Below are 12324 nucleotides of genomic sequence, written 5' to 3' on the forward strand. Positions count from 1 at the left end.
AAGTACAGAGGAAAGTCGGGGAGGGGAGGACGGCAGGAAGGGACAGGAGAGAGGAGGCAATTTTTTTTCTACAATATTAAGGGTGGTGTCAGGCATAGGTGTATAGGTGGCAGGGAAGTCAGGCGCAGGAGAGTCAAACGGAGTGTAAAATGGATTCTTTTAATAAAGATCACGGAGTATGCTCCATAACACTAAAATGTACATAAACAAACAAACATGGGTACGAGGACCCGACGCGCACCTATACAACAATCGCACTACACTGACAATAAAACAATCTCTGACAAAGACATGAGGGGAAACAGAGGGTTAAATACACAACAGGTAATGAATGGGATTGAAAACAGGTGTATGGGAAGACAAGACAAAACCAATGGAAAATGAAAAAAGGATCAATGATGGCTAGAAGACCGGTGACGTCGAACGCCGAGCACCGCCCGATCAAGGAGAGGCAACGACTTCGGCAGAAGTCGTGACATGTGGGACACAGCCGGTTGAATAAGACCTTAAATGTGATAGGAAAGTATTCAAAAGGAAAATGTGATTATTGCCAGGAAACAGAGACTGTGGAGCATGTCTTGCTACAGTGTGGGTCAGAGGGAAAGAGAGAGGGAATCAGAGGGAAAGAGAGAGGGAATCAGAGGGAAAGAGAGAGGGAATCAGAGGGAAAGAGAGAGGGAATCAGAGGGAAAGAGAGAGAGGGAATCAGAGGGAAAGAGAGAGGGAATCAGAGGGAAAGAGAGAGGGAATCAGAGGGAAAGAGAGAGTGAATCAGAGGGAAAGAATCAGAGAAAGAGAGGGGAATCAGAGGGAAAGAGAGAGGAAAGAGGGAAAGAGAGGGAATCAGAGGGAAAGAGAGAGGGAAAGTGAATCAGAGGGAAAGAGAGAGGGAATCAGAGGGAAAGAGAGAGGGAATCAGAGGGAAAGAGAGAGGGAATAAGAGGGAAAGAGAGAGAGGGAATCAGAGGGAAAGAGAGAGGGAATCAGAGGGAAAGAGAGAGGGAAAGAGAGAGGGAATCCGAGGGAAAGAGAGAGGGAATCCGAGGGAAAGAGAGAGGGAATCCGAGGGAAAGAGAGAGGGAATCAGAGGGAAAGAGAGAGGGAATCAGAGGGAAAGAGAGAGGGAATCAGAGGTAAAGAGAGAGGGAATCAGAGGGAAAGAGAGAGTGAATCAGAGGGAAAGAGAGAGAGGGAATCAGAGGGAAAGAGAAAGGGAATCAGAGGGAAAGAGAGAGGCTGAGATGTAGTGTGAAGGAAAAGGGATACAGAAGATTAGTTTAAATAGTATATTGAGTAGAACGTCATTAGATTTAGTCTAAAATATTTGGTTATCTATTCAGTTTCTCCCTGACTCTGGCACACATTCCAGTACAGTAGGTGACGGTAATGCACCAATTGGATGCCAATCGCTGATAAACCACATCGAAGAAGATAATATTTTGCCACCAGATGGCACTATTTTAAAAGCATCCATCTGGTCCGCTCAGTCAATTCAATTCGATTGACTTTATTGGCATGTCAAGTTCATTATTACTTACTTACATTGTCAAAGTATACATATCGACAAATAAAATAAAACTATATATTTATATATAAAATATGGTGGGATCAACAGCGATAATAATAGTAGTAGTGGACATGGGATTACCATTAACAACAACTACAACAACAATATTCATGAGAACAACAATACATTAAAGCAATGGTAGTAGACCTGTGTCAACATGACTGAGATATATGACATGACGTGGTATGAAAGACAAAACAAAACAAGATGGGAAATATTATCGACATTACTTTGCACTTTTCACTGGCTGTCCCTCGGGTTGTGGCAGGAGGACACATATTTGTCTGCCAAAACTGCACATTTTGGCTTTTCACCCAATAAATATTAGATTTTTTCTTCATCTTTTACTGCTTCAAATTCTTTGTATTGAATTATAATTTGGGGAAAGAAATATTCTCATCGGTCTGAGTATTTGTCACAGTGTAATAGAAAATGCAGCTCTGTCTCTACCTGTCCCCTGGAGCAGAGTGAGAACAACCTGTCCTCTCTGGGCAGCCAGGTTTGTCTGTGGCGACCGGTCTCGAGAGCTAGACTGTCCTCAGTCCCTTGTCGGTCAAGACAAACACTACCCTCCTCCTTTTCACGTTTCGTCCAATGAGCAGGGATGTTCTCCTTTGTTGTCAAACGTGCACTGACCGCGGAACTGAGCGATTCGGGGGACAGGCTATCAACTTGAGTTTGCTTACCAATAAGGTTATTTGTTGCTTTTATTTTATTTGAACATATTTGTAAACTAGTTTTTTTTAATAAAGGTAATCGCACGGTTGCCCTTGCACCACTTAGCTACGTTAGAGTTGAGTCGGTAGATAACGAAAAACAGGATAGAGGCCTAACGTTACCGCTTTACAGTCATGTTGTGGTAACTTTAGCAGCAGCTAGCATGACTCTTCATAGTCATACTGTAGTAAGTTAGCTCTTATGTGCTAGTTTTGCTACCTAATTGGATCAAACTTTAGCAATCTTTTTAGTTTGTGCTCCTTTGGGCCCGTTTTTAAGTAGCATTTTTCTTGAAAATATGCTATAAAGAGCTAGTGAACTAACGTTAGCTCGCTTCTAAGCTAGCGTGCAATCGGTTGTTCATGACTGTGACGCTAGCTAGCTATCATTAGTATTAGTCAGAAATTCGGTCCCTGCCCTGGGACTCAGCATTGAATGAGCTTGACTCAAAACACTCCACACTAGGGCCAAGTTTAGTAGGTCGAACGATGCAGATAGAATTGATCTGACATGATTCCTTATTTTACATGTCAGTGAATATTTTCCATACTGCCCTACTGAATGTGCCCAGGTTAGCATACAGTAGCCGACTATTTGAGGGTAACGTTAATTGGCTACCTAAATAGCTACATTGTGAAGTAGTAGCCAAGTGTCCAAAGTCATGATTATCTGACAATGGCATGGAGTGTCTTAGTGCCCAGCCTAGGAAGGTTAGTACTATGTAGCTAGCTCGGCTATTTGAAAGTACTGCTGTGTCTCCCTAATACTCTCTCCAAATAGCACAGCATATCAAATACAAATAGGTTAGATCTCAAATAATACATTCTCAGTGCTTTTAGTAGGGCCAATTTCATATTCATATTAAGCAAGGCCCATTTAATGACGTAAAAGAATAATCTGCGTCTCTGACTAGCTTTGACCAGAAGGGTGTTTTTCAAAACACTTGCCTATACATCAGTTTATGAGAGTGGAAATTGAATTACTGACTTGGAGTCTTGCCACAAGGGCTATTCATATGATTGTCTGGTTAGACAGAGCTACAGGCATACATTAATAAAGTATTAAAATTGTCTTGCTATTAAAAAAAGAAGCTGATCAGCCTCTCAAATGTAAGATATGCAGTATTAACTGTTCATTGAAGGCCAACTATTTTATTCAAGACATTCTGTCTCTTTTTTTCCCTTTCCTATCTTCCCCCTTTCTCTCATGCTCTTGCATTATCTGTCATTACTTCTCTTATCCTCATTTTGTCTTTATCCTACTCACTTCTGTTTGCCTTCTGTCTTTTTAGCTCCTGCACATACTCTCACTCTGTCTTTCTCTCTCTCTCAGATGGAGGTAGAGCAGCTCCTCTCTCTCTCAGGCCCGGCGTTGGCCCAGGCCATAAGTTCTCTGCTGGAGACACCAGGCCTCTACGTGTTCTCAGACATCCTTGAGCTGCCCAACGTCAGAGAGGTAACACACACACTCACATGTAAGCACACTCACAAACAAGCACACCGTCACAGCCATTATCAAGGCACAGCTCTCACAGGAGGTGGTATAGCTAGAGACCATAACAAGCCCCCTCTATCTGTCCCCCACCACCCACCTTCTCCTCTACCCCAAGCTGGAGACAGGCCCGCACGCACCAGTGTATCAGCTACTCAACCTCTTCGCCTATGGAACCTACTGTGACTATAAAGGTATGACAGTGGCAGGCAGCGCTGCTGTGTAAAGAAGTCATCTAATATCCCTGGAGCTGTTTTATTATTAGCAGTATTTCTCTCCCCGCCAATTGGCCCTGCAGGCCAGCTTCTCATCACTGTTGTAGGTTGTCACAGCCCCCTGTAATTTACAGAGTCAACCACAATACTTTATTTTGATCCTATACGAGGAGCCAAGTGACAATGTTTTTGCACGACAGAGGTTGCGTCCCCAATAACCTCTCATTTCTCTAGAAGTATGCACTTGTTCACTTTCCTTTGTGGATTTGGAATTAAATAACTGGTATATGGAAACTCCCTCTAGCATTCCTGGTGAAAAAATGGGGTCCCCAGAAATTCTGGTTGGAAAAAATGGGGTACCCGCTGAAACAGTTGACTACCATTGCTCTAGCCTGCCTACACCAATCCAATGCTTGTACATTTGTGGGATGTAATGACACTTCAGGAGGAAGGAGAGATTATTGGGACTCAACCAGGGACAGACTTCTCTCAGGCATTTTGTTAGACATTCATATTGGTGGTAATTGGTTGCATTGTCACAAACTGACAAATTAAATCCTGGATATCCTTTGAAATACCTGAATATGTAAAGGACTTGTCATTCTTTAGCAACACATTTAGTAACAAGACTTAATAAGAGACAAGCAAAAACGGAAGAGAGAAATACAAATATTTTTATGTCAACACATCGTATTCACTTCATAGTGCTTTTTAGAATTGCAAAATGGCGCACTGAGGAAAAACTGTCAATACTCAAGTTTTTTTTAAAGCAACCACATACGCAGGCAACACACACTCAAATGATTTTTCATTGTATTCCCTTGTGGAATTTAAAAGGCAGCAGCAGTTTCTGCCTGGACAGAGCCTGTACCCCTGTGTTTGTAATGATGTGTCCTTGTTATGAAAGGTCCCTGTCATGATGTGTCCCTTTCTGTTGCTCTCTCACTGTCTGTTTCTTTTCTTTGTCTGTTTGTGGTATGTTATTCTTTCAGAGAGGGCAGCCTCTCTCCCAGAGTTGACCCCAGCTCAGAGGAATAAACTCCGTCACCTCTCCATCATCAGTCTGGCATCCAATCTCAAGGTAGAGTACCACCCATTCATCTGGTTTTAAATTCCTTACTCTGCTAGCTTTAGTACGCTCAATGTGGGTCACTCACATAATAATTATGGAAATAGTTGACAATGATATGTAATATAATGATAGCCATCATCCGTTTGCCATTTAATCTGAAGGTAACGCTCTCTGGACTTATCTTGTCTAGTTTTTCTGTTTATTTTGTTATTAAAGAATTGCAGGTCAAATAATAATTCTGTGCAGTTTTTCCATGGACTCCAATAGCCTACCTACAATTGTAGTCCTAACAATACTCAGCAAGCTTCAGTACCAAAAATAGCAAGTAATTCACTCAACTTTGATTTTTATGATGTGGTTATGAGACAACTTGCTTTGTAACTTTGACACATTAACAAGATAAATTACTCTGTGTTGTGAAGGACTTTATTAAGAGCCTGTCTGTGATGTGATCTAACTTTATTTATATCACATAGATGAGAATGATAGCAGCTGAGAATTAAATCATTGAGATACTGTGTTAAGTATCCTGTCCTTTCTTCTTTGAGCTCTCTGTCTCTATGTATTTGTTGCTCTCTGCTATCTATTCATCTAACTCTAAGATTGGCTCTCTCACCACCTCATTTCAACCCTCTCCCCATTTCATATTTTTTCTCCCTCCCCCGTCTCTCTTTCTACCTTGCTTTATGCCCATCTCTCCTATTCTCTCCACTCTCCCTAATAAATAATTTATTGATTCATTTCTCTCTTTCTCTATTACTCTCCCTTCCCCATTTCTCGTCTCGTCTTTCTCTTTCCGTCTTATTTTTTATATTGTCATAGTATAAGTGTGCCACATTGAATGTCTGTATGGGCACACCTTAACGCAAAGATTCACCCATTAAAATGTTATATTGTTATATCTGGGCGATGTTTTATTGGTTCCCAGGGTCATTTCATGTTTTCATGTGTATCTGAGTTATTTGGCCGGCTGTATTTCTGTGCTTTAACGGTGAATCGCTCAGATACACATAAAAACATGAAATGACCCCGGGAATCGACAGAACATTGCTCAGAGATGCACAAAAACATTCCAAATGGGTGAATCTATCCTTTAATTGCCGAATAAAGACTTGCTAAAGCCCCCATGCAGTCTTTGTCATTTTATTTTTAAATCATCACTATATGTCTAATAAATCACTGTTTATTAAAAGAAAATAACTACAAAATATATTTGTAAGAAAATATGTCCCCGAGCCTCCTTTGGCCCTTGAAATGCTCAGTTTGATCGTGTGGGCATTAGGAAACAAATTTGAAGATATTTACATACACCGCCCTGATTGGCTGATAGGATGGCCTAGAGCCCACACACTTACCCTTAACAGTCATTGGTCTATTTAATCATATTACATTGTGGCATTATAATGTGGGCCAAATGATCCATCCCACCTGAACAGGCTGAAATTCCAAGCATTTTTTTCAAACAGTTTTTACACAAAGTGCATTATCATAATTTTCACAATTTCTGAATTTCTGACCAAATAGTATGGAAATATATAAATAAATAAAAGTTATATCCAATTTTTCCTTGTACTGCCCCTTTAAAACTCCAAACTCCCCTCCTCTCTCTGGTAGCTATTTTGATGTAATGGTTTTGTAAATTTATATTGACCAGCCCTCCCTTCCTCTACCCCTCTCTTTTACCTTTCCATTCCTCACTCGTACATCATCTCTTCTCTCTCCTCACTGAAGTAATAAAGAGCATCTCAAATTCAACATCTTTCTCTCTCTGTGCCAGGTAACTTCTGTTGACCCAACATAGTAGAATTTGACGTTCTTTCTTGCCCTCTGTCCCACCACCCTCACTCAACTCCCCCCTCACTGACATCATAAAGAGCATCTCAAATTCAACATCTTTCTCTCTCTCTCTCCCTGTGCCTGTTCACTTCTATTGACCCAACATAATAGAATTTGACATTCTCTGTCTCCCTCTTCCCCCAGTGCCTGCCCTACTCTCTGCTCCTGCAGCAGCTGGAGCTGAAGAACGTGCGGGAGCTGGAGGACCTGCTGATTGAGGCGGTCTACTGTGACATCATTCAGGGCAAGCTGGACCAGAGGAACCAGCAGGTGGAGGTGGACTGCAGCGTGGGCCGAGACCTGGGGCCCAACGAGCTGCCCAACATAGCAAACACACTGCAGGAGTGGTTAGTTAGTGATATGTGTGTGCGAAAGAGCCGTGCATGTGCCAGGGTTTTGAGTCAATTCCATTTCAATTCAGGAAGTAAACCCCCCCCCCCAAAAAAATATGGAATTGGAAGTGCAATTTCAGTTTACCTCATGAATAGACTCCAACCCAGGTGTGTGTGTGTGTGTGTAGGACAAGGTTAAACTGTATTTATAGAACACATTTCTTACAGTGGATGCATAATAATGACCAATACGATTTCTAAATGAGACAAATTAAAATAGTAAAACAATAAAATAAAAACAGTGGACATGATAGATACAATAAATTATGTATAGAATGGGATAAAAATAGATAGTATGATCAGTCATATCAGTGTCTAAATAATTATCTGTCTCTCTCAGGTGTTCAGGATGTGAGGCGGTCCTGTGTGGGATCGAGGAGCAGGTAACCAGAGCCAACCAATACAGAGAGAGCCAGCTGAAGGTCAAAGTTCAGGTGGAGACAGAGGTTAGTACCAGGAGACACTTTTCTCTGGGTACCGTCAAAGATCATCTATTATATTGACAAGATAGTCAAGTGACAGCTCTAACAATGGAAATACATCTCCTCAAAGATGGAAGGCAGGCAGGAGGCGGCGAGATCTGGTGGGTCTATTCTAGCTAATTAGGCACAACTCCGTTATAAAGTCGTTTGCCACTTGCTGAAATGGCACGTGCATCCACTTATATCATTGCATTCGTAAACAACTTAACTATTACAATAGCAATTAAATGTTTTATTGACCAAATTTGACACCCATTAATCTCAATGCAAAAATTCCTCACTTCGTTGTCTTATTTTCGTGGACAGATTTTGGCTGGAGTAAATCCTCTCGCTTCTCTTCTTCCTCTCTGGTAGAGGTGAAGCCATAAGCAAAACGTATACTCATTACTCAATGACCTAATTCAGTGTCCAATTTAGAGCTCTGTCCAGTGTCTTTATTTAGGCTGTAGGCCAGAGGTGACTTTTCTGTCCTCTGAGTCAGTCTTCTCCAGCTTGAGGTAGAAGTTACTCTCCAACCTCTTCTTATTAGAAATAATAACAATACCTTAAGCTTTTCACACTACTGAGCCAAACCAGTGCCAAGCCAAGCTGTATTGGGCTGGCCTGGTTACGCATCCACCATAGCTGCTGGAAAGGACCTTGTGAGAAGAAAATATCCAAGACAGCCCAGTACATTCCGAGTCGGCCTTAGTTTGAATCAGGCACTTCTGCTCTGTCCTAAACTCCATTAGTTTACCTTTCTTTCCCTCTCTCTCAGGTGTCAAACCTCCAGAAAACGCTAAAGGCCAGCTCCGCCTCCCCGTCGTCCGGCCCTGCCGCCGCTGGAGCTGCATCCAATCAGGATGCAGACCAGCCGGCCGAGCCACGAGACCCCGCCTCCTCTCAGGAACCACGGCAACCGGGCAAGAAGAGTTCAAAGGTCAAAGGGTAAGTAAGGTGATGTTCCTTCGGTCAATCCCATATTTTCATTGTTTGTGTGTCTTCTTTTCGGATAGGCGTTACCATTTGATGTTGGTGGGCTATCCTCAGGGTCATGTTCTTTAGGACAAGCAACAGAAACCATTTTTTAAACATTTCGCAACAAACAAAAAAATATAAGTCCAGGTAATACCTGTTTCAGTCCTAGGTGTCTTATGAACATGACCTCGTCCTTCCAGGGTCACGGCAGAGGTGTGGTTCAAGCCGAGGCAAGAATAAACATTTGTGTGTATTTTCAAAAACATTCCAATCACTTCAGACGAATTCAAACGGCACGGAATCGATTATGCAACCACTGGATTTCATGTCATTTCGCAGCATCTTCAACTCGAACACAGTAATATTTTGGTTGTTTGTACAACAAACATCCATTTAAACGCCAGCTGCCAGTGGAAGTGGGAACAGTGACTGTGTGTGTGTCTGCATAGCGTATCTTCATTAGCCTGAGAGGCTGTGCTTTGTAGTGGTACTCACAGTGGTACCAGTGGCCCTCTCTCTTCTGGGCCAATTACAACACTAATTCCTTATCTGTCCTGAAGTGAATAAAAAATATATATAAATAAAAAAAGCTTCAGGTGTTAAAAGGAAATGTTTATTTTTTATTACATGAGTTTTTCTGTTCCAGTTAAACGAGTGATTATAATTAATTTACTAGGGGACATTTTGACAATGAAAGAAACATGTAGAGATGATTTAAGATTTTTGGTGGCATTGGACTTTATTCACTGAAAACATTAACTGGAGATTTGGATTGCCTCACATGAAAAGCATTCACAGTATCTACTGTCAACCACCTTCTCGTGGTAGGAGTAGTACAGTAATAGTCATTTGTTTACCAACATCGTAATTGAAACGTCCCTGCAATAATACGTGGCGTAATGAGTTGAACCAAAGGCCATCATAAACAAACCTTGTTCATAATGGTGTTGTTACAACTATCATACAACTTGAACTAAAATAGCCAGGAATTTATTTGCTTGATTTGAGAAATTGGCATACAAAGCAGGTTCAATGAGTTAGCCAGTCCCCCCCCCCCATCTGTTTGAGAAATTAGTGAGGTAACTTTGGTCAACTCTGGGTTCAACTCGGGATAACCGGTAACATGAATGTGGCTATATTTCTATAGCAAAGAATCCGTCAGAACTAACCTGCTCTGGGACAGACTAGGGCTCACTCATTTTATTTGAATATAGTGTCTGAGCCGCGAGTTAAGGATCAATGAAATCAGATTGCGTCGTCATCCTCTTCATTTGAGGAAGACAACTCATTTAAATATTTTATTAATCAAATGTTTTTTTGTGTACATTTTTTTTAAATGTTAAAATACCTAGCACATTACACATTTAGTAATGACAGAATGCATTTGAAACATCACGCACGGTAAAACATTTGTACGACTTAATCAACATATGTTATCGATAGTAACGTTAGTGGGTAAAAGGCGCTTGTTCTTTGACGAGCACACCAAAGACGACATACCGATACGTGATAAAAGAAAAACGGCACTTCTAACAGCCCATTTCCCACCATAGCCTGCTGAATTTGCAAGATAACTTTTCTTTCATTATGATTTCGGGCACAAATGAAAATGTGACACCGACTGGCCCATGGATTAACGTGTTAGTATTGTCTTTGTAAAGAGTTCACCGTTCGAAATGAACACGCAGTTACAAGCTCAGCACGAGTAAGCAGCGGGTGTACGATCAATATCCACCTTGCACCTTCGTAAAATGAATAAAGGCCTGAGCTGGAATGTGAAGTCAACTGAAGCTGAGTAGATCTAGCTTGCATCGTAGTATTACCCCTCTTGTACAGGATGTGAACAGGTGACTGACGTTTCGACGTCAAGCTTACATCTTCCTCACACCCCTCTTCTGTTTAGTGAAGACAGACGTGTATTGGAGATCAGCCTTTAAAAGCCGTTTGAAGCGGGGACTGTGAACATGTGCTACCTGTTATACAATATGCTGGTCTGCTCCTACCTGTAGATTTGATTCAGACTGCATGAAATGAGAGGGGATAAAGATACGGGGAAGATGGAGGGTGGGGTCGGGATTCATACCCACATTGGGTTGGTGTATGTGTGCTGCATGCGGTGGTCTTACACGCTAGACCGGCCGCAGTCATTCATATATTTGTAAAAAAAAATATTTAGTGATTTAGGGGACCCCCCCCCCACATGCAGGGATCAATCTTCTAGCGTATTGTCTCTCGGTCCTGGGGAACCCCAAGGGGTGAATATTCAGTTTTTTTGCCCTGGCACTATACAGCGGATTCAAATAATCAAAGCTTACTGATGAGTTTGGGAAACACTGATCTAGCGCGAGGTGCCTCGTGTGAAATGACCTCGGAGCAGAGCGACAATCTGCCTTCAGGGGAAATTCCACTTTGATACCCGCCTACGTCTATTGGAGAGCGGTGTTTATCTGCTGCAACGTGAAGAGATACCCGGACTTGAGAAGAAACGGCTGCTTGTTGGAGACGTCATTTTAGGGTAATGTAATAACTGTTGTCTGTTTTTGTTTGGTCTCAGGCTCCGTGGAAGTGGGAAGATCTGGTCCAAGTCCAACTGAAGGCAGAGATGCAGAGAGACCCGGAACACCCCCACTGATCCACTGTCAGATGGATGGACAGACACATAGACCCACACAGACTCATAGACTGATAATGTGACCAATGCACAGACAACACACTAAGATTTACACACATATCCGTGCACGCGCATACACACACACACACTGTATGTGTGTATGTCTGTATATATGTATATACAGACACTGAGTCAGACAGACACACTTGCAGTGTCTGACACACATTCTGATAGGTGTGTACACATAACCAGACAGACAGACTATCTGCACTGTGTATATACACAGACCCAAACCCATTCTAACATGTACACAGAGACAGACAGACAGAGACAGACCGAGTATAATCTTCTCTGGGCAGAGCTTCGCTGCTGTGTGTATTATCAGGAGAAGCAGAGCCACAAGCAGTGAAACTGAATGTGTGTATTTGATGTGTGTACTCTGTGTTACACTTTTTGCTTGTTTGTATTTTTTTCTGCTGAGGATTGAGTTGAGAAGTATAAAATCAGGATATTAATTGTTGGTAATAAATTGAACCCCCTCTATTCATTTAGTCTGTTTTTTTGGCATACTTCAAAGTGCAACTGGAGGTTGCATCACTAGCTAAATGTTAACTCACAGAAGGGGGATATCTGTGTTAGGTCAGACCCTTAATTAGGTTATCCCCAAAGAGACTAATATATTAGAGCGCTGGAACTACCCTTGTGATCAGTCGGCTTGGTTACACACACTTTCTCAGCCTCATTTTCTCTGCCACATACACACATCAGACAGACACACATAGGGCATTCATATTTGATATCGGTATATTTTGCCCAAAGCTTCTATTTCACCGTCAAAATTGCCTGTCGGAATTGTCTGCCCTCCCTCCCCCCAATCACACGCTCCAAATTTCATTTTTCACGTTCATCCTGTCCGTGTCTCTCTCTCTCTCGCTTTCTTTCTCTCTCCTCAGCCTCCCTCTGTTTTCTCTAAAAACCCTCTCT

At 42.0% G+C, this 12324-nt stretch overlaps 1 protein-coding gene across 2 annotated transcripts; it reads left to right on the top strand.

Annotated features, from left to right (window-relative positions):
* Nucleotides 1–2154: 2154 nt before the first annotated feature.
* cops7a (COP9 constitutive photomorphogenic homolog subunit 7A) lies at nt 2155–11883 on the top strand. 2 transcript variants are annotated; one of them, XM_064948693.1, is made up of 8 exons: nt 2155–2260; nt 3617–3739; nt 3894–3969; nt 4983–5071; nt 7043–7245; nt 7631–7736; nt 8530–8699; nt 11284–11883. In XM_064948693.1, exons 1-8 carry the CDS (start codon nt 2162–2164, stop codon nt 11321–11323), a joined length of 906 nt encoding a protein of 301 aa, XP_064804765.1. In that variant the 5' UTR covers nt 2155–2161; the 3' UTR covers nt 11324–11883. The 2 variants fall into 2 exon arrangements, with proteins under 2 accessions (XP_064804765.1, XP_064804766.1); XM_064948694.1 differs by having other exon boundaries at nt 2177–2260; nt 3576–3739.
* The last annotated feature ends 441 nt before the right edge of the window (nt 11884–12324 follow it).

The sequence above is a fragment of the Oncorhynchus masou genome, chromosome 30, assembly GCF_036934945.1.
Source record: "Oncorhynchus masou masou isolate Uvic2021 chromosome 30, UVic_Omas_1.1, whole genome shotgun sequence".
Classification (NCBI taxonomy): domain Eukaryota; kingdom Metazoa; phylum Chordata; class Actinopteri; order Salmoniformes; family Salmonidae; genus Oncorhynchus; species Oncorhynchus masou.

Coding starts and splice junctions, on each gene's coding strand:
- cops7a (XM_064948693.1), top strand. CDS start 2,162: ATGAGCAGGGATGTTCTCCTTTGTTGTCAAACGTGCACTGACCGCGGA. Junction 2,261..3,616: donor TGAGTTTGCTTACCAATAAG/GTTATTTGTTGC, acceptor TCTCTCTCTCAG/ATGGAGGTAGAGCAGCTCCT. Junction 3,740..3,893: donor AGCTGCCCAACGTCAGAGAG/GTAACACACACA, acceptor CTCTACCCCAAG/CTGGAGACAGGCCCGCACGC.